The sequence below is a fragment of the Papaver somniferum genome, chromosome 8, assembly GCF_003573695.1.
Source record: "Papaver somniferum cultivar HN1 chromosome 8, ASM357369v1, whole genome shotgun sequence".
Taxonomy (NCBI): domain Eukaryota; kingdom Viridiplantae; phylum Streptophyta; class Magnoliopsida; order Ranunculales; family Papaveraceae; genus Papaver; species Papaver somniferum.
The window spans coordinates 13,376,319-13,389,800 of NC_039365.1; the positions used below are offsets into that span (position 1 = coordinate 13,376,319).

The 13,482-nt window shown below is 36.9% G+C and overlaps 1 protein-coding gene, 1 non-coding gene and 1 pseudogene across 3 annotated transcripts; 2 read left to right on the forward strand and 1 right to left on the reverse strand.

Moving 5' to 3' along the window:
* The first annotated feature begins 577 nt into the window (after positions 1-577).
* Positions 578-12,683, forward strand: LOC113305124 (annotated as a pseudogene).
* Positions 8,297-10,645, forward strand: LOC113301323. Of its 2 annotated transcripts, XM_026550092.1 has the most exons (5): positions 8,297-8,587; positions 8,720-8,814; positions 9,068-9,178; positions 9,329-9,513; positions 9,791-10,645. In XM_026550092.1, exons 3-5 carry the CDS (start codon positions 9,083-9,085, stop codon positions 10,125-10,127), a joined length of 618 nt encoding a protein of 205 aa, XP_026405877.1. In that variant the 5' UTR covers positions 8,297-8,587; positions 8,720-8,814; positions 9,068-9,082; the 3' UTR covers positions 10,128-10,645. The 2 variants fall into 2 exon arrangements, with proteins under 2 accessions (XP_026405877.1, XP_026405876.1); XM_026550091.1 differs by lacking the exon at positions 8,720-8,814 and having other exon boundaries at positions 8,298-8,587.
* Positions 12,684-12,916: 233 nt separating the features above from the next.
* TRNAA-AGC lies at positions 12,917-12,989 on the reverse strand. Its single transcript has one exon. It is a non-coding gene; the product is annotated as a tRNA-Ala (tRNA).
* Positions 12,990-13,482: the final 493 nt, after the last annotated feature.

Genomic DNA, 13,482 nt, shown 5'->3' on the forward strand with positions numbered 1-13,482 from the left:
GATAGCTAGGAAAACTTCATAACACCCCAAGTCTCCGTGGATCGACCCGTATTTGCACATTAGCTTCAATCGACATCGTGCACTTGCGGTATTAGTTTGTAGGTCTTTTTAGAAGCCTACCAAGCGGTTTGAATATGAAATGGAGAAAGCTACTTCATCGATGCCAGTCACCAATGATGAACAAGAAGGAGAGGGTACTGAGTTGACTCCAAATACCGTTGAGGATATCAAGGTGGCAGAGCGGGTTGAATCTGAGATGAGCAAAAATTCTTCATCGATGCCAATCACCAATGATGAACAATAAGGAGAGGGTATTGAGTTGACTCCAAATACCGTTGAGGATATCAAGGTGGCAGAGCGGGTGGAATCTGAAATGAGCAAAGTTTCTTCGTCGATGCCAGTCACCAATGATGAACAAGAAGGAGAGGGTACTGAGTTGACTCCAAATACCGTTGAGGATATCAAGGTGGCAGAGCGGGTGGAATCTGAAATGAGAAAAGCTTCTTCGTCGAAGCAAATTATTGAACAAGAGGAAAACGAAACTCAATTTGTAATTGATGAAGATGTTATCAGGAAAATGGAATACAAATACAATAAGAAAGGTTGTTCGTCGTCAAAGCCAAATGTTGGAAGCGTATACTACTACCCAGCTGTAAAAATGGCGAATGATTTACTTGAGTTAGAGAATGAACAACCTGTATTTGATTTAGGACTGTCGCAGTGTGACAGTCAAGAGAAAGGACAGGGAGAACTCAGTGCTGCGCAAAGGATGAGTAACATGGTTACAAGAATGAGGGAAGACAGAAGGAATTTGGTTCCACCTATCAGAATGCAGGATTACAACACCAGTGTGAAAAAAAGAAGAAAGGTTACAGCTCGTAAGTGCAAGGAGAACAAGAAGGTGCAGGAAGTACAGGGGGTGAAGTTGAAACCAGTTGATAACTTGAAGATCTTGAAAGTACTCACAGAAATGAGAAACCCCTCGTGACCACTTTTTTCAGAAAGAACAATGAAAGGTAAGTGGGAAATAACTGATGTAACCAAGACTGGTTTCATCAAAATTTTGTTCCAAGTTATGCATTGTTTCTCCTTTTTTTATCCATCATTGACTAGCTTTTTAAAAAATAAAATTAACAGGTCAACGGCGTGGGAGCATTTAAATCTTCAATTACATATATCGGGGAAGATGATGGATAATTTGATGAGAGAGGGTGACGTCGCAGGAGACATTATAGAGTTCTACATTTTGAAGCTGCAAAACAACATCAAAAAAATGAGTTGAAACAAGATGGTTCTCCAAAGTACCAGAGAGCTGTGTTTCTAAGCACATTTGCCTATGTAAGTTTACTCCGAAATTCTTTAATGTAAATTTTTTGGCATAAAAAATAGTTGTGGAAAACAAAAAATGATGTTGTTTATATGGTTAATTTTGATGGAACAAAGTTTGGTTTCATCAAACTTGCATGTCTGTAACTAATTAAGGAGCTTTTATCTGGTATTTTGTTTCAGACATGTCACTCATTAGGAAAGAAATGTGGTGCTGTAATAGAAGGCTTCATCGACAAAATGGATTATAGCGTGCGGTTTTTGTTCGTTCCGTTGCTGACATCACTTGGAGATGTAAACCATTGGACATTGCTTTCTTTTGATTTTGAAACCGGGGAATTTTATCACTACAACTCCTTGGCTTCCACGGGAGAGGAATGCAGAAAAAGTGCTGAAAGCATGAAACAACGTATAGTATCAGCATTTGCACAGCACGACGCAAAGCTCCCCTGTGATCAGCAGGCAAGTCAGCCAACAACATACTCTTTGCACAACCCTACATGTTGTGAACAAATAGGGTAAGTTATGTTTGGAAGTTTATAGTTCACATATGCATATGCTTGAAATCATTACATCACTTGTAACCGAATGCTTTACATATAGATACTAATATCAGAACACTCTCAGCTAGTCACTTTGTAACAATTGAGACATTGTTTTGGTTTTTCAGGAACGATTGTGGCCTGCATGTTTGCTATTACATGAAGAGCCTCTTGAAAGGAAACATGTCTACAGATGATATACGAGAAAAGGTGCATAATATGAGACCAAAGTTGGCGTTGAAGATACTCCTTGACAATATAGAATAATACTCGCATGTCGTGCCCGTCCTATTGAACATTCAGTTTTAGTTGAATTTTAAATTACTTTTGAAATGGTTATTGTAATGATGATACTCCTTGACATACAGTTCTCCTTGCAGATTCAAGTTTTAGTTGAAGTTTAAAGTACTTGTGAAATGGTTACAGTTTATATAAAAAACGATTTCGTGCTATTTCAGTTGTATTTCCTTAAAAGCTTATGTCTACAGAAATATGATGTCTCATTTTTATAAAAACTATCCATAAATGATGTGTCATATATTTGCGGCACCAATAACAGTAGACAAAACATCATCTACTGTGTTGTCAAAAAATATAGAAGAAAAAGTGACAGTAAAACAATGGTTCCACCAAAATAAGATGAAACCCTTTCTGGTTTCATCAAAAAATGATGAAACCTGATTCGGTTACACCAAACTATAAAGGCCTGTAAAAATTCTGAAAAACTTAAACTTAATCAAACTTATTATTCTTAGACAAAATATAAATGAAAACACCTGCAGCATATTAACTTCTAAAAAAAAATTGAAATAGTAAATGAAACACATATTGTAGTCTAGCAAACGAAACTAAGAGTAAAATTCGATGACTTGCAGGAACCACATATTGTAGTCTAGTCGAAATGACTACAAGTTCTCATGAAATCTGACGAGAAGGGCATGTCCGTTTATTATGGGTGGTCAAAACCTTGCAGGAACCACAGGTTCTCATCTTCTTATTGGCAACTGAACCTGTATTAGGAATCCTCCTTCTTCGATGGACGTCCTGGTTGTGGTCCATTATTCGGACCAAAAACCATCGATTTCGGCGACACTGTCACGGGCTTTTCGACTGTGGGAACAGATTGATTGCATGTTTATACGATTCTCGGTAGAACTTTACTGTAAAGTAGTGCTCAACATAATTGTAAGGATCTTCTCCATTCACCATGATGCAACGGACAGCATGGGCACACGGGAAACCGTCAATACGCCAACGGTTGCAAGAACATGTTCTTCTTTTCAAATCGACAGTCTGTGTTAATGAAGCATGAACTTCAAACACATATTCCGACGACTTGGTGACTGGTAGTTACATCCATGCATCTTGTTGTCGTGGAGCAGAGCTTCATATTCTGGACATAGAGTTTGACGCCATTTCATTAAGTTAGCAGAGTCCTCGCGACGTTTACACATTTGGTCCATTAGCTTCACCCTGATCTCATCAACCATGATGGCTATAGGCTTCTCTCTCTCTCTCAACGACCGAACCATTGAAACTCTCAGCAATATTTGAACACAACCTACCATATCGTCGACCCTTGAAGAAAAAACTTGCCCATTTATCAAGAGGAGCTCTACTTAGATAGTCTTGTAACTTCTGATTTTGAACCTTCCTCAACTTATCCCAATTCTCTGAAAATTCTTTATGAGTAGAAGCATACGCACATTTCTTAAACAGTCCCAATACATATTTGTTATAAACTTTGCAACTCTTTGGTAAGCATGTATTGATATTGCATTCCATATGCCAGTAGCACCAACCATGAAAAGCCTCAGGAAAAAATATAGGAATTTGTGTTACCAATCCAATACCTCGATCACTCACAAAAGTAAGCTTTGGTCGCAAAGGAGAAAGGACTTTCTTCAAATTATCCAAAAACCATTTCCAGTTCGCTTCATTCTCCGATGAAACCACACCATAAGCAAGAGGGAAGATTTCTGTAACATGAACAGAAAGCATAACACAAGCATAAGATGCGATGAAAACCAAACATAAAAAATGATGAAACCAACATAAAAAAATGATGAAAAACTAATGATAAAAACCTTACATCTTTCTGTTCTGCCATCATATGACCAAGGTACTTGCTTTTCAAGTGAGCCGCATCAACGAATAATACAGGACGACAGAAATTGAATCCACGACTACAAGCTTCAAAACAGATAAACATCCTCTGAAATTTATGGGTCCCTTCTTCAACTTCCAAAACCACGTGAGAACCAGGATTGGTTTCAATCAACTTGTTTTTATACCAGTTCAAGAACATAAAAGATTTCTCGTTCTCTCCCCATGAAGTATTCAGTGCATGCTTCTTACCTGCGTATGCATAATAACGACTAATGTCAAAGCCGAAGTCTCTCGTAAAAGATTCCATAATATGCTTAGTTTTCTTATTAGGATCCTGTTTAATTTCATCAATAATCAAGCTACTAACTAGTTTTTCGATATCCGTGGCATGTTAACAAATCCACCAACACAAGTATGCTGATTATTTAGTTCCTTGATAATAAAAGGACTTCCTACAACACCATCAACAGACACAGCATATAAATGCCAGTCACATTTCTCCTCTTTGTTCTTATTAGCACAACGTGCACCAATCCTCAACTTCTCATTCCTATATACCGTGTATTCATAACCAGCTGCTGCGTGATACTTCTGTAAATCACAACGAACTTGTTCAACACCTCCCGGAAACAACTGTTCAACTCCTTGAAAAAGATGTAACCAGTGAGCAGACTTCAACGGTTCCTTAATTTTATCTGGAACATCATAATCAATCCGTGGCTTCTCAAAAGGTATAATTCCAGAACTTTGTGGCTGGTCATCAAAAGCTATAATTCCTGAACTTATTGAACCAGAACTCTCAGCTTTGTGACTTACGAGTAACTCCATAATCCCTTCTTTATTATACATACTAAATAGAGCCAAACATTGAAGATCAAAATCAGAATGAATGACCTTTTGCTGATCATCAACCATGTGAAAAATTTCCATAGAAGGAGGAGAGAATTCACACCAACTTGAGCATATACTAGTCTTCAAATTAGCAAAAGACTCTTGGAGGCCAATACGAAGAGTTAAACAATCTTCTTTGTGACATACAAGTGCGAGAACAGAATCCATAATCTACAGAACAAAATGATGAAACCAAAAACAGTTTCACCAGATGTGAATATCAACAACAATTTTTTTTTTAAAAACAGTTCCAAAGAGATGGAATCCTTCATAAGAACATCAACACAAACATAAAAAATCATATGCTAACATCAATTCAGTTTATTCGACAAGAGTGACTAGCAAATTCACACAAACAAAATCAAAAATTTCCATAGAAGGAGGAGAGAATTCACACCAACTTGAGCATATACTAGTCTTCAAATTAGCAAAAGACTCTTGGAGGCCAATACGAAGAGTTAAACAATCTTCTTTGTGACATACAAGTGCGAGAACAGAATCCATAATCTACAGAACAAAATGATGAAACCAAAAACAGTTTCACCAGATGTGAATATCAACAACAATTTTTTTTTTGAAAAACAGTTCCAAAGAGATGGAATCCTTCATAAGAACATCAACACAAACATAAAAAATCATATGCTAACATCAATTCAGTTTATTCGACAAGAGTGACTAGCAAATTCACACAAACAAAATCAAAAATCAACACAAAAAAGAGAATTGAATACCTGAAAAGTTGATTGATTCCTTGAAGACGAAGATTAATACGAAGACGAAGATGATCAACACGAAGTTGATTGATTGTTCAGCTGGATTCTTCAATTCGAGATTCAATTTCAACTTGAAAAGCAGAAATATGATTTCAGCTAAACTGAATTGCAACCAGATCTCGAATAAGACAACTATGTTTATCTTCTCTTTTCGAATAAACAACTGAATTTGATTCTTCTACGTATCTCGAATAAACAGATCTCAAAACTTGTAGCTTCTCTTCCGGTTCTTCAATCAAACCTAAAATTGCTCTCTGAATCTTTGAATTGAAATTAGGAGAAGACGATGACGAATCTTTGAATTTAAACGAGATATGGAACTGAAAAAAACGAAGAAAACTAGGAAAGAAGAATCGTAATTAGACTAATATCTGATTTGTTTGGATTCAGAGAGAACAAATATTGTTTTTACTGTTTTCTTTCGCCAAACTTTCCTTTAAAAAATATTTTTACATACGGAAGGTCAGTTTTGGAATTTAGAAATCAAATAAAAACTAAATTTTAAAATTTTTATTTGAATTGGGGTTTTTGTCCCAGTTTTGTTTGAAACGGTTTTTATTTGTTAAAAATAATATGACCGGTTTTTTCTTATCACTAGTTTGTTCACCTAGGGGTTTTGTCACTAGTTTTATCAAGAAAAAGAATGTTATCTTTTTACCCAAACCAAAATACATATTTTTACGAGACACACAAAGAATCTAATGCTGCAATTGCTCAATCATTTTTGTTTCTTGAAAACATGTATAAATTATAAAACTGTCTTGGCCTTTATTTCTTTGAAAAACAACTAACCAATTATGAAGAACACCATCCGCAGTTGGCCAATCTTATTACAAAAAATTCATAACCCTCTTACACAGCATCCCTTTCAAAACTAACATATGTAATCTATGTTTACTCGAGTTTAAGTAAAACTCAAAACATACATGAGCAGAGAGATAAATGTTTGAAGATTGTGCTCGAAAGATTACTGTTGTTGTAGGATAAAAGTTCTTAGGATATAGAGAATGATTAGTACGATTGATATTTTCAGTATTTATAGGTAAATTTAGTTAGTTATATTGAAATGGAATAAGGATATAGATCAAGTAAAAATTAGAATTTTACAAAAACAAGAAAAAAAATCTTAATCTAAGTGGAGGAGGTAAGATGAGGGATGTACAGTTTCACCACGTCATGTGGGAGTAAGGTCTTAGTCTAGTGATGAGGGAGGAAATTAGGAAATGGGCGGGGAATTCTTCCTCGTCCAAGAATATTTTATTTATATGAAACACTAAAGGTGAGCCCAAAATCTGATGTTGATATATTTTATTAGTTTTTTTTATTATTATAAAAGAGTAAGCGATTAAAGGGGCTGAACCATGATAATAATGTCTAGTTAGTTGGTTAGGGGGTGACCTTTCATCAATTAAACCTAAGAAAGAAAAAAAAAACTTTACTTCTAATCATCAACCACAACCAAAAATCAATCATCATCATCAACAATTCAACAATCAGTCATCATCAAAAATAATTCAACAATAACCCAAAATCAATCATCATCAATAACAATTCAAAATCATCATCAATAACCCTTCCATCAATCAAACCTAAAAAACAAAAAAACAAACCTTATTCCCTAATTCTAATCAACGACCCAATATCAATCTATTGCAAATGAGATTGAAGTATGTTATTTATTCTCAATCAAACTCGAAAAAACAGATTTCAGAACCGGTTACGGTTGGCTTTTTCGTTTTCAGAAGCCAACCGTAACTCGTTACAATTGGCTTTTGTTTTTCAGAAGCCAACCGTAACTAGTTACAGTTGGATTTAGTGAGTTACGGTTGGTTCCGAAAAACCAAATATACCAGTTACAGTTGGATTTAATGAGTTACGGTTGTTTTCGAAAAACCAAAAATATGAGTTACGGTTGGATGTAATGAGTTATGGTTGAATTCGGAAAAAAAAAAACATTAAATTTTTACGGTTTTAATAAGGAGCTTTTAGAATTATTTACTAGTGACCCTATTTTTCCTTGTTATAGCAGCCCCTTTAATAGATTCATCAGCCCCTAAAACAGATTACTCCTCATATTACCTGCTTTCGAGCAGAGAGAAAGGGGATTTAAAGTTTTTAAACTTTAGGCCATAGTTTTCTATCAGTGTCATTACCCATAATTTATCCACTAGAGTCGGCCTAACTGAAATTCACTTCTCGCCGCGCTTATATTGGGGACGCAACAGTAATACCCAAGTAAAATGGCAGGGGCAGTGCCAAAGGCGGAGCCAGGATTCGAAAAATGGATGGGCAAGTTGCCAATCAACACATATCGTAAGGGGTGCAAAAAGGTTAAAATGACTAAAAATGAAAGAATCAGTTGGTGCAACTGCACACCCTCCTCTCCATGTGGCTCGGCCCCTGGGCAGTGCTAGCTCAAAGGGGTGCATTTGCATTCCCATCTCAGCTAGCTTCAAAGACCAACTTGGACCAGGAACCTGTTTAAGTTGGGGTTGAGGACCGAATGGATTTAAGGGAGGTAGTTGGAGGAGGTATTTCAAATTTCCATTGTGGGACTTAAAACTTTTCAGACTTTTATCATTTAAAATTTAGTTTCAAGGAAACCTCCTGAGCTGTTATCATTAAAGTCAAGTCCGAATTGACCACACTGAAGCATTTATCACTTCTCCTCTATAAACAGTGGAATGCTTTTCCAGTATCTTCCAATTGAGTTTTCCCAAACTTTAGAACTTGTCAATTGTGATATACAAACATTAATCTCTGATATACTCACTACAGTAGATGATTTTATCAGAAGATTCAGTATTTCCATTTCTTGTTCTATCTCCATATATCTCTATGTGTTGAAGTGCGTGTCTATACATCTATCTCCATTGAACCCTAGACCAGCCTGTGAAGTGATCAGCTTCTGAAAAGCCCTCAACTTCAACAACTTCTACTAATTGGGTATAAAATTCTCCCTTTTCTTCTGTAAATTTTTGTTATATTTGCATTTCTTGTTGAAATTATGTTTCCGACACTCTCCCTTTCTCAGGTTGTTGTTGTTATTTCATTTGGTTGTCTTCTTTTTTTCCCCAGTGATTGATGCTTGATGTTAAAGAGTGGCTATAGATAAGCAAATAGAACCCAAATCTGTATATATTGAGCATGATGGATTACAATAGAATACTTTGGTAGGTGATAGAATTTCGATGTTCTGAATTTTGTTCTCTAATTGGTAAAATTAGGGTGTAGTAGACGAGTTGTTTCGATCTTGGGTCATGGGTATTTTCAACATCATGTATAAATTATTTGCTTTGGTTAACTCTTTGAAAATGTGAAATGTCACTGTTAATACTTTTAAGTAGTTTGTTTGCAAAATAGTTCAGGTGTTTTCTTGTGGTTAGATCTCTATGGTGTGACGTAGTGAAACACGCCACTTTTCAGGAACTTGTAGAAGATATGGAGAAGAGGGTTCTTTTGGTATGTATTGGAGTATGTTTTTTGGGGGTCACAGCTGCTGCGCTAGGTTTCGGTGCAGAATCTAAGAGGATCAAGGTATTGCTATTTCTCTATAAGATTCATTACCCATTTATTTTATTGTTTTTCTGTGCGGCTCTTATTTGATTGGTAGTAGAGTATTATTGCCATATTGTATTTTGTGATTGGGATGTGGTTTAAGTGATTGAATAATGTTTAACTTTGCAGGAATCTGAGATTAATTTTTTCGAACCTGGCAAATGTGCATACCCAAGGACCCCAGCCTACACCCTCGGATTGACTGCATTTGTGGTTCTTATAGTTGCTCAGGGAATTATTAATGCTTCAGCTGGCTGTATGTGTTGTAACAGACTATCTAGTGCTTGGGTTACATTCTGCGCTGTCTTTTCCTGGTATTTGATTCTTAATCGTTCTTCATTTGTCAGTGATGCATGTATTCTTCATCCTCTATAATTCTATAGATTCACATGAACGACTACAGAAGCTACTTAACCTAGTCTGCATTTGGCACACGACTATATTACTTCCTTGGAATGTGATCCTGCTTTGGATTTCAATCCTTTTGACGTCCTATGCTTGTTGTTACTTCTTTCTGCTTTCAGTTTCAATATGAGTTGTCATACATGTTGGTATCAACTTATAATGGACGAATTGTGGAAATTATTGCAGGTTGATGTCTACTCTAGCTTCTATTCAGTTACTTGCAGGATCAATTTTGAATGACCGACACACTGTGGATGAGATGTACTCTGTTGACTTTTGTTATGAAGTTCTTAGGCCTTGGATATTTGCAAAAGGCGCAATATTGGGTCTTATAAGTGTTACCTTTGGGGTTCTATATTACCTCAACATATCTTCAATCAAAGACAGGAACCAAATGGGGACCCCTGCCAATACTGATAATCATGGAAATATCGCGATGACCCAACCTCAAGTCCCAGCTCAAATGAGTCTACAACCGGTATTCGTCCCTGAAGATACGTACAATCGGCGGCAACTCGTGTAACAATACCTTTTTCGCGGCATTCAGTAGTAACTTAGTCATTTTATTATGTCTATATATATAAGATCCACAACATAATAGTTATATGCATGGGCATCTGCATCTCCAGTGGAGAAAAATAACCACAATACAAATAGTACCCAAAAAAAGTGGGCACTGTATTCTTCTTTTCTATGATATCCTACAAACACGTGTCTGCCAAATTTAACCGCATCTGTTGCTATCCCATCTACGAAGATTTGTGGTTACATGTTCTTGTATGCAATTTTTCTGTCGAGACTGCAGCGTCCGCAGCTACTCAGAATATTTGACTGCAACCATTACGCGGTGTTTCTTCACATACCCAAGACAAGGTTTACAGACCTGGGCACGATCATATTTTGTCTGCCATTTTTGATCTGTAACTATTGTTTTAAACAATTATTCAGTATATGTTGTTTCAAGGACAAAAGATTCACTTTAGCAGAAGAATCAGTGCATAATGTTACTATGTTGTGAAGAAAAATCAGTTTAAAATGTTGTACGACTGTCTCATGTATTTTCAAGCTGCTTGTTGTTCATTTAGTTCTGGTCACTACTTCTGATAAAGAATTTTAACTTCTGATTCTCGGATTTTAGAAGAAGGGTTGTGCATTGTGTCAGCTGCCAAGATCCCCAGCCTGATTGGCGTGATATCCGTCACAGGGAACGTAAGTTGTTGGCTTAGCTGCCCTGCAAAATATACTTTTGCCAGCGGAAAGCCTAAAAAATAAAATAAAAATCTAAACTATCATGAAATATCTACAGAGTATACTGCAGTATCGCTGTTCGGATACCAACTTCAATTAGGAAACTTGGTTATTTTAGGAATTATTAACTAGGGTTTACTGTATTCCCCGGGCCAGAGGAAAATACGAAGATCTTTAGCGATCGCCCTGTATTAAGATCCTGCAATACAAAGGAGATGCTGCAGAAGCATATGGAAGCGACAGGCGGTAGAGTCTTCACCCGCTTCGCTCCTGAACCAAATGGGTACCACCATATTGGTCATGCGAAGGCTATGTTTGTTAATTTTGGCCTAGCAAAAGAAAGGGGTGGATGTTGCTACCTCAGGTATGATAATACGAACCCTGCTGCTGAAAGAATGAATATATAGATCATATTAGGGAAATTGTGGAATGGATGGGATGGGAACCTTTCAAGATAACGTACACCAGTGACTATTTTCAAGTTCTGTATGATTATGCAGTAGAGCTGATCAAGAAGGGTCATGCTTACGTTGATCACCAGAGTGCAGAAGAAATAAAAGTGTCCAGGGAAAACAAAAGGAACAGTCCGTGGCGGGATAGGCCAATTGAAGAATCACTGAAGCTGTTCAATGACATGAGAATGGGTTTGATTGAAGAAAACAAAGCGACACTTAGAATGAAGCAGGACATGCAGAGTGATAACTTTAATATGTATGATCTGATTGCTTATCGTATAAAGGTCACTCCTCACCCACGTACCGGAGACAAGTGGTGCATATATCCTAGTTATGACTATGCTCACTGCATTGTGGATTCTATTGAAAATATCACTCATTCGCTGTGCACACTTGAATTTGAGACTCGCCGTGCGTCATACTACCGGCTGTTTGATGCATTAAGCCTGTACCAGCCCTATGTTTGGGAATGTTCATGGTAGAACATCACTAACACGGTGATGTCTAAGCGCAAGTTGAACAAGCTTGTGACTGAAAAGTCGGTTGACGGATGGGATGATCTTCGTCTAATGACACTAGCTGGTTTACAGCGACGAGGAGTGTCTGCAACTGCATTCAACACTTTTATCAGAGGAGTCGGAATCACTAGAAGTGATAATGGCACAATATGCTTGGACCGCCTTGAATACCACATTAGAGAAGACATGAACAAAACAGCTGCGAGGCAGATGGTTGTGCTGCATCCTCTGAAGGTTGTTATTACCAATTTAGATGACAAAACGGTATCGTATCTTGGTGCAAAGAAGTGGCCTGACGGGCAAACAGATGATGCATCTGCATTCTACAAGGTTCCTTTTACAAACGTTGTGTACATTGAACGATCTGATTTCCGAACAAAGGATTCGAAAGACTATTACGCACTCACTCCTGGAAAATCAGTCCTTCTAAGATATGCTTTCCCTATAAAATGCACTGAAGTAATCTACAGTGATGATGGCGAGACTATTATGGAGATCCGAGCAGAATACGATGTTTCCAAGAACACAAAACCAAAGGGTGTTGTTCATTGGGTTGCACAGCCTTCTCCAGGAGTTGATCCTCCAGGGGTGGAGGTCAGGTTGTTCGATAAATTTTTCCTTTCTGAGAATCCGGCTGAACTTGAAGAATTTCTGAGGGATCTTAACCCAGAATCCAAAGAGGTGATACCAGAAGCATTTGCTGTGTCCTCTCTAAGGGATGCAGTAGTCGGGGATCAGTTTCAGTTTGAAAGGCTTGGGTATTTTGCGGTGGATCCAGATTCTTCTACTCAAGAGAAACTTGTCTTTAACAGAACTGTGACGCTTCGTGATTCCTATTCCAAGGGTGGGAACAAGTAGTAGCTGCTGGTGTGGTTTAGCTGTAACAGAGAAAACTTTCCAGGCTATCTTAAGGTTTCTTGTTTGAAATTTTCCACTAGTGATTTTGCGGAATTCCATTATTCCAAATCTGTGAATTTGTTCTAGATAAATTATTTCTTATATCCTTCATCTATGTCTTTCTTCCCCACCAAAATAAACCAACAGTAACAAGAACAAAAAGAAAAAAAAAAAAAAAAAAGGAAGAAAAAGAATGGAGAAGTGGGGTATCGATCCCACTACCTCTCGCATGCTAAGCGAGCGCTCTACCATCTGAGCTACATCCCCTGGTTGTGCTATCTTCTAAGCTAGTCCCAATAAAAGAAGTTTCTTTCAGGTTCCTTTTGAATCTAATTAATTTGGTTTTGTTTGTTTTTTTCTTCCTTCGGAAGTTAGCACCGATTTGGGCTTATTATTTATTAACTATGGAAACATATAACATATATGATGTTGATGATCAACAATCTGAAGATTAAGGTTCTGAAAATTAAAATCAAAATGGTTTAAAATCATAAACAATAGAAAGATATCAATTTCATCCATGGATTGCAGAATAGTATAGTACGAGGTTTTATTATTAAGTTTTGAAATCTATAACGTTTGTACTAGGTGTTTCTTTTCATTTGTTGCTGATGTAATTGATCATGTAACCAAAATCTCATATCGATGAAATTATCAGGCGCTGGCTTTTCCTTTTTAAAAAATAAATAAATAATGCTCGTCACTCGTTTAATTGGTCTTTTGCTGCAAGCAATTATGTACATTTTTGGAGTACAAAACT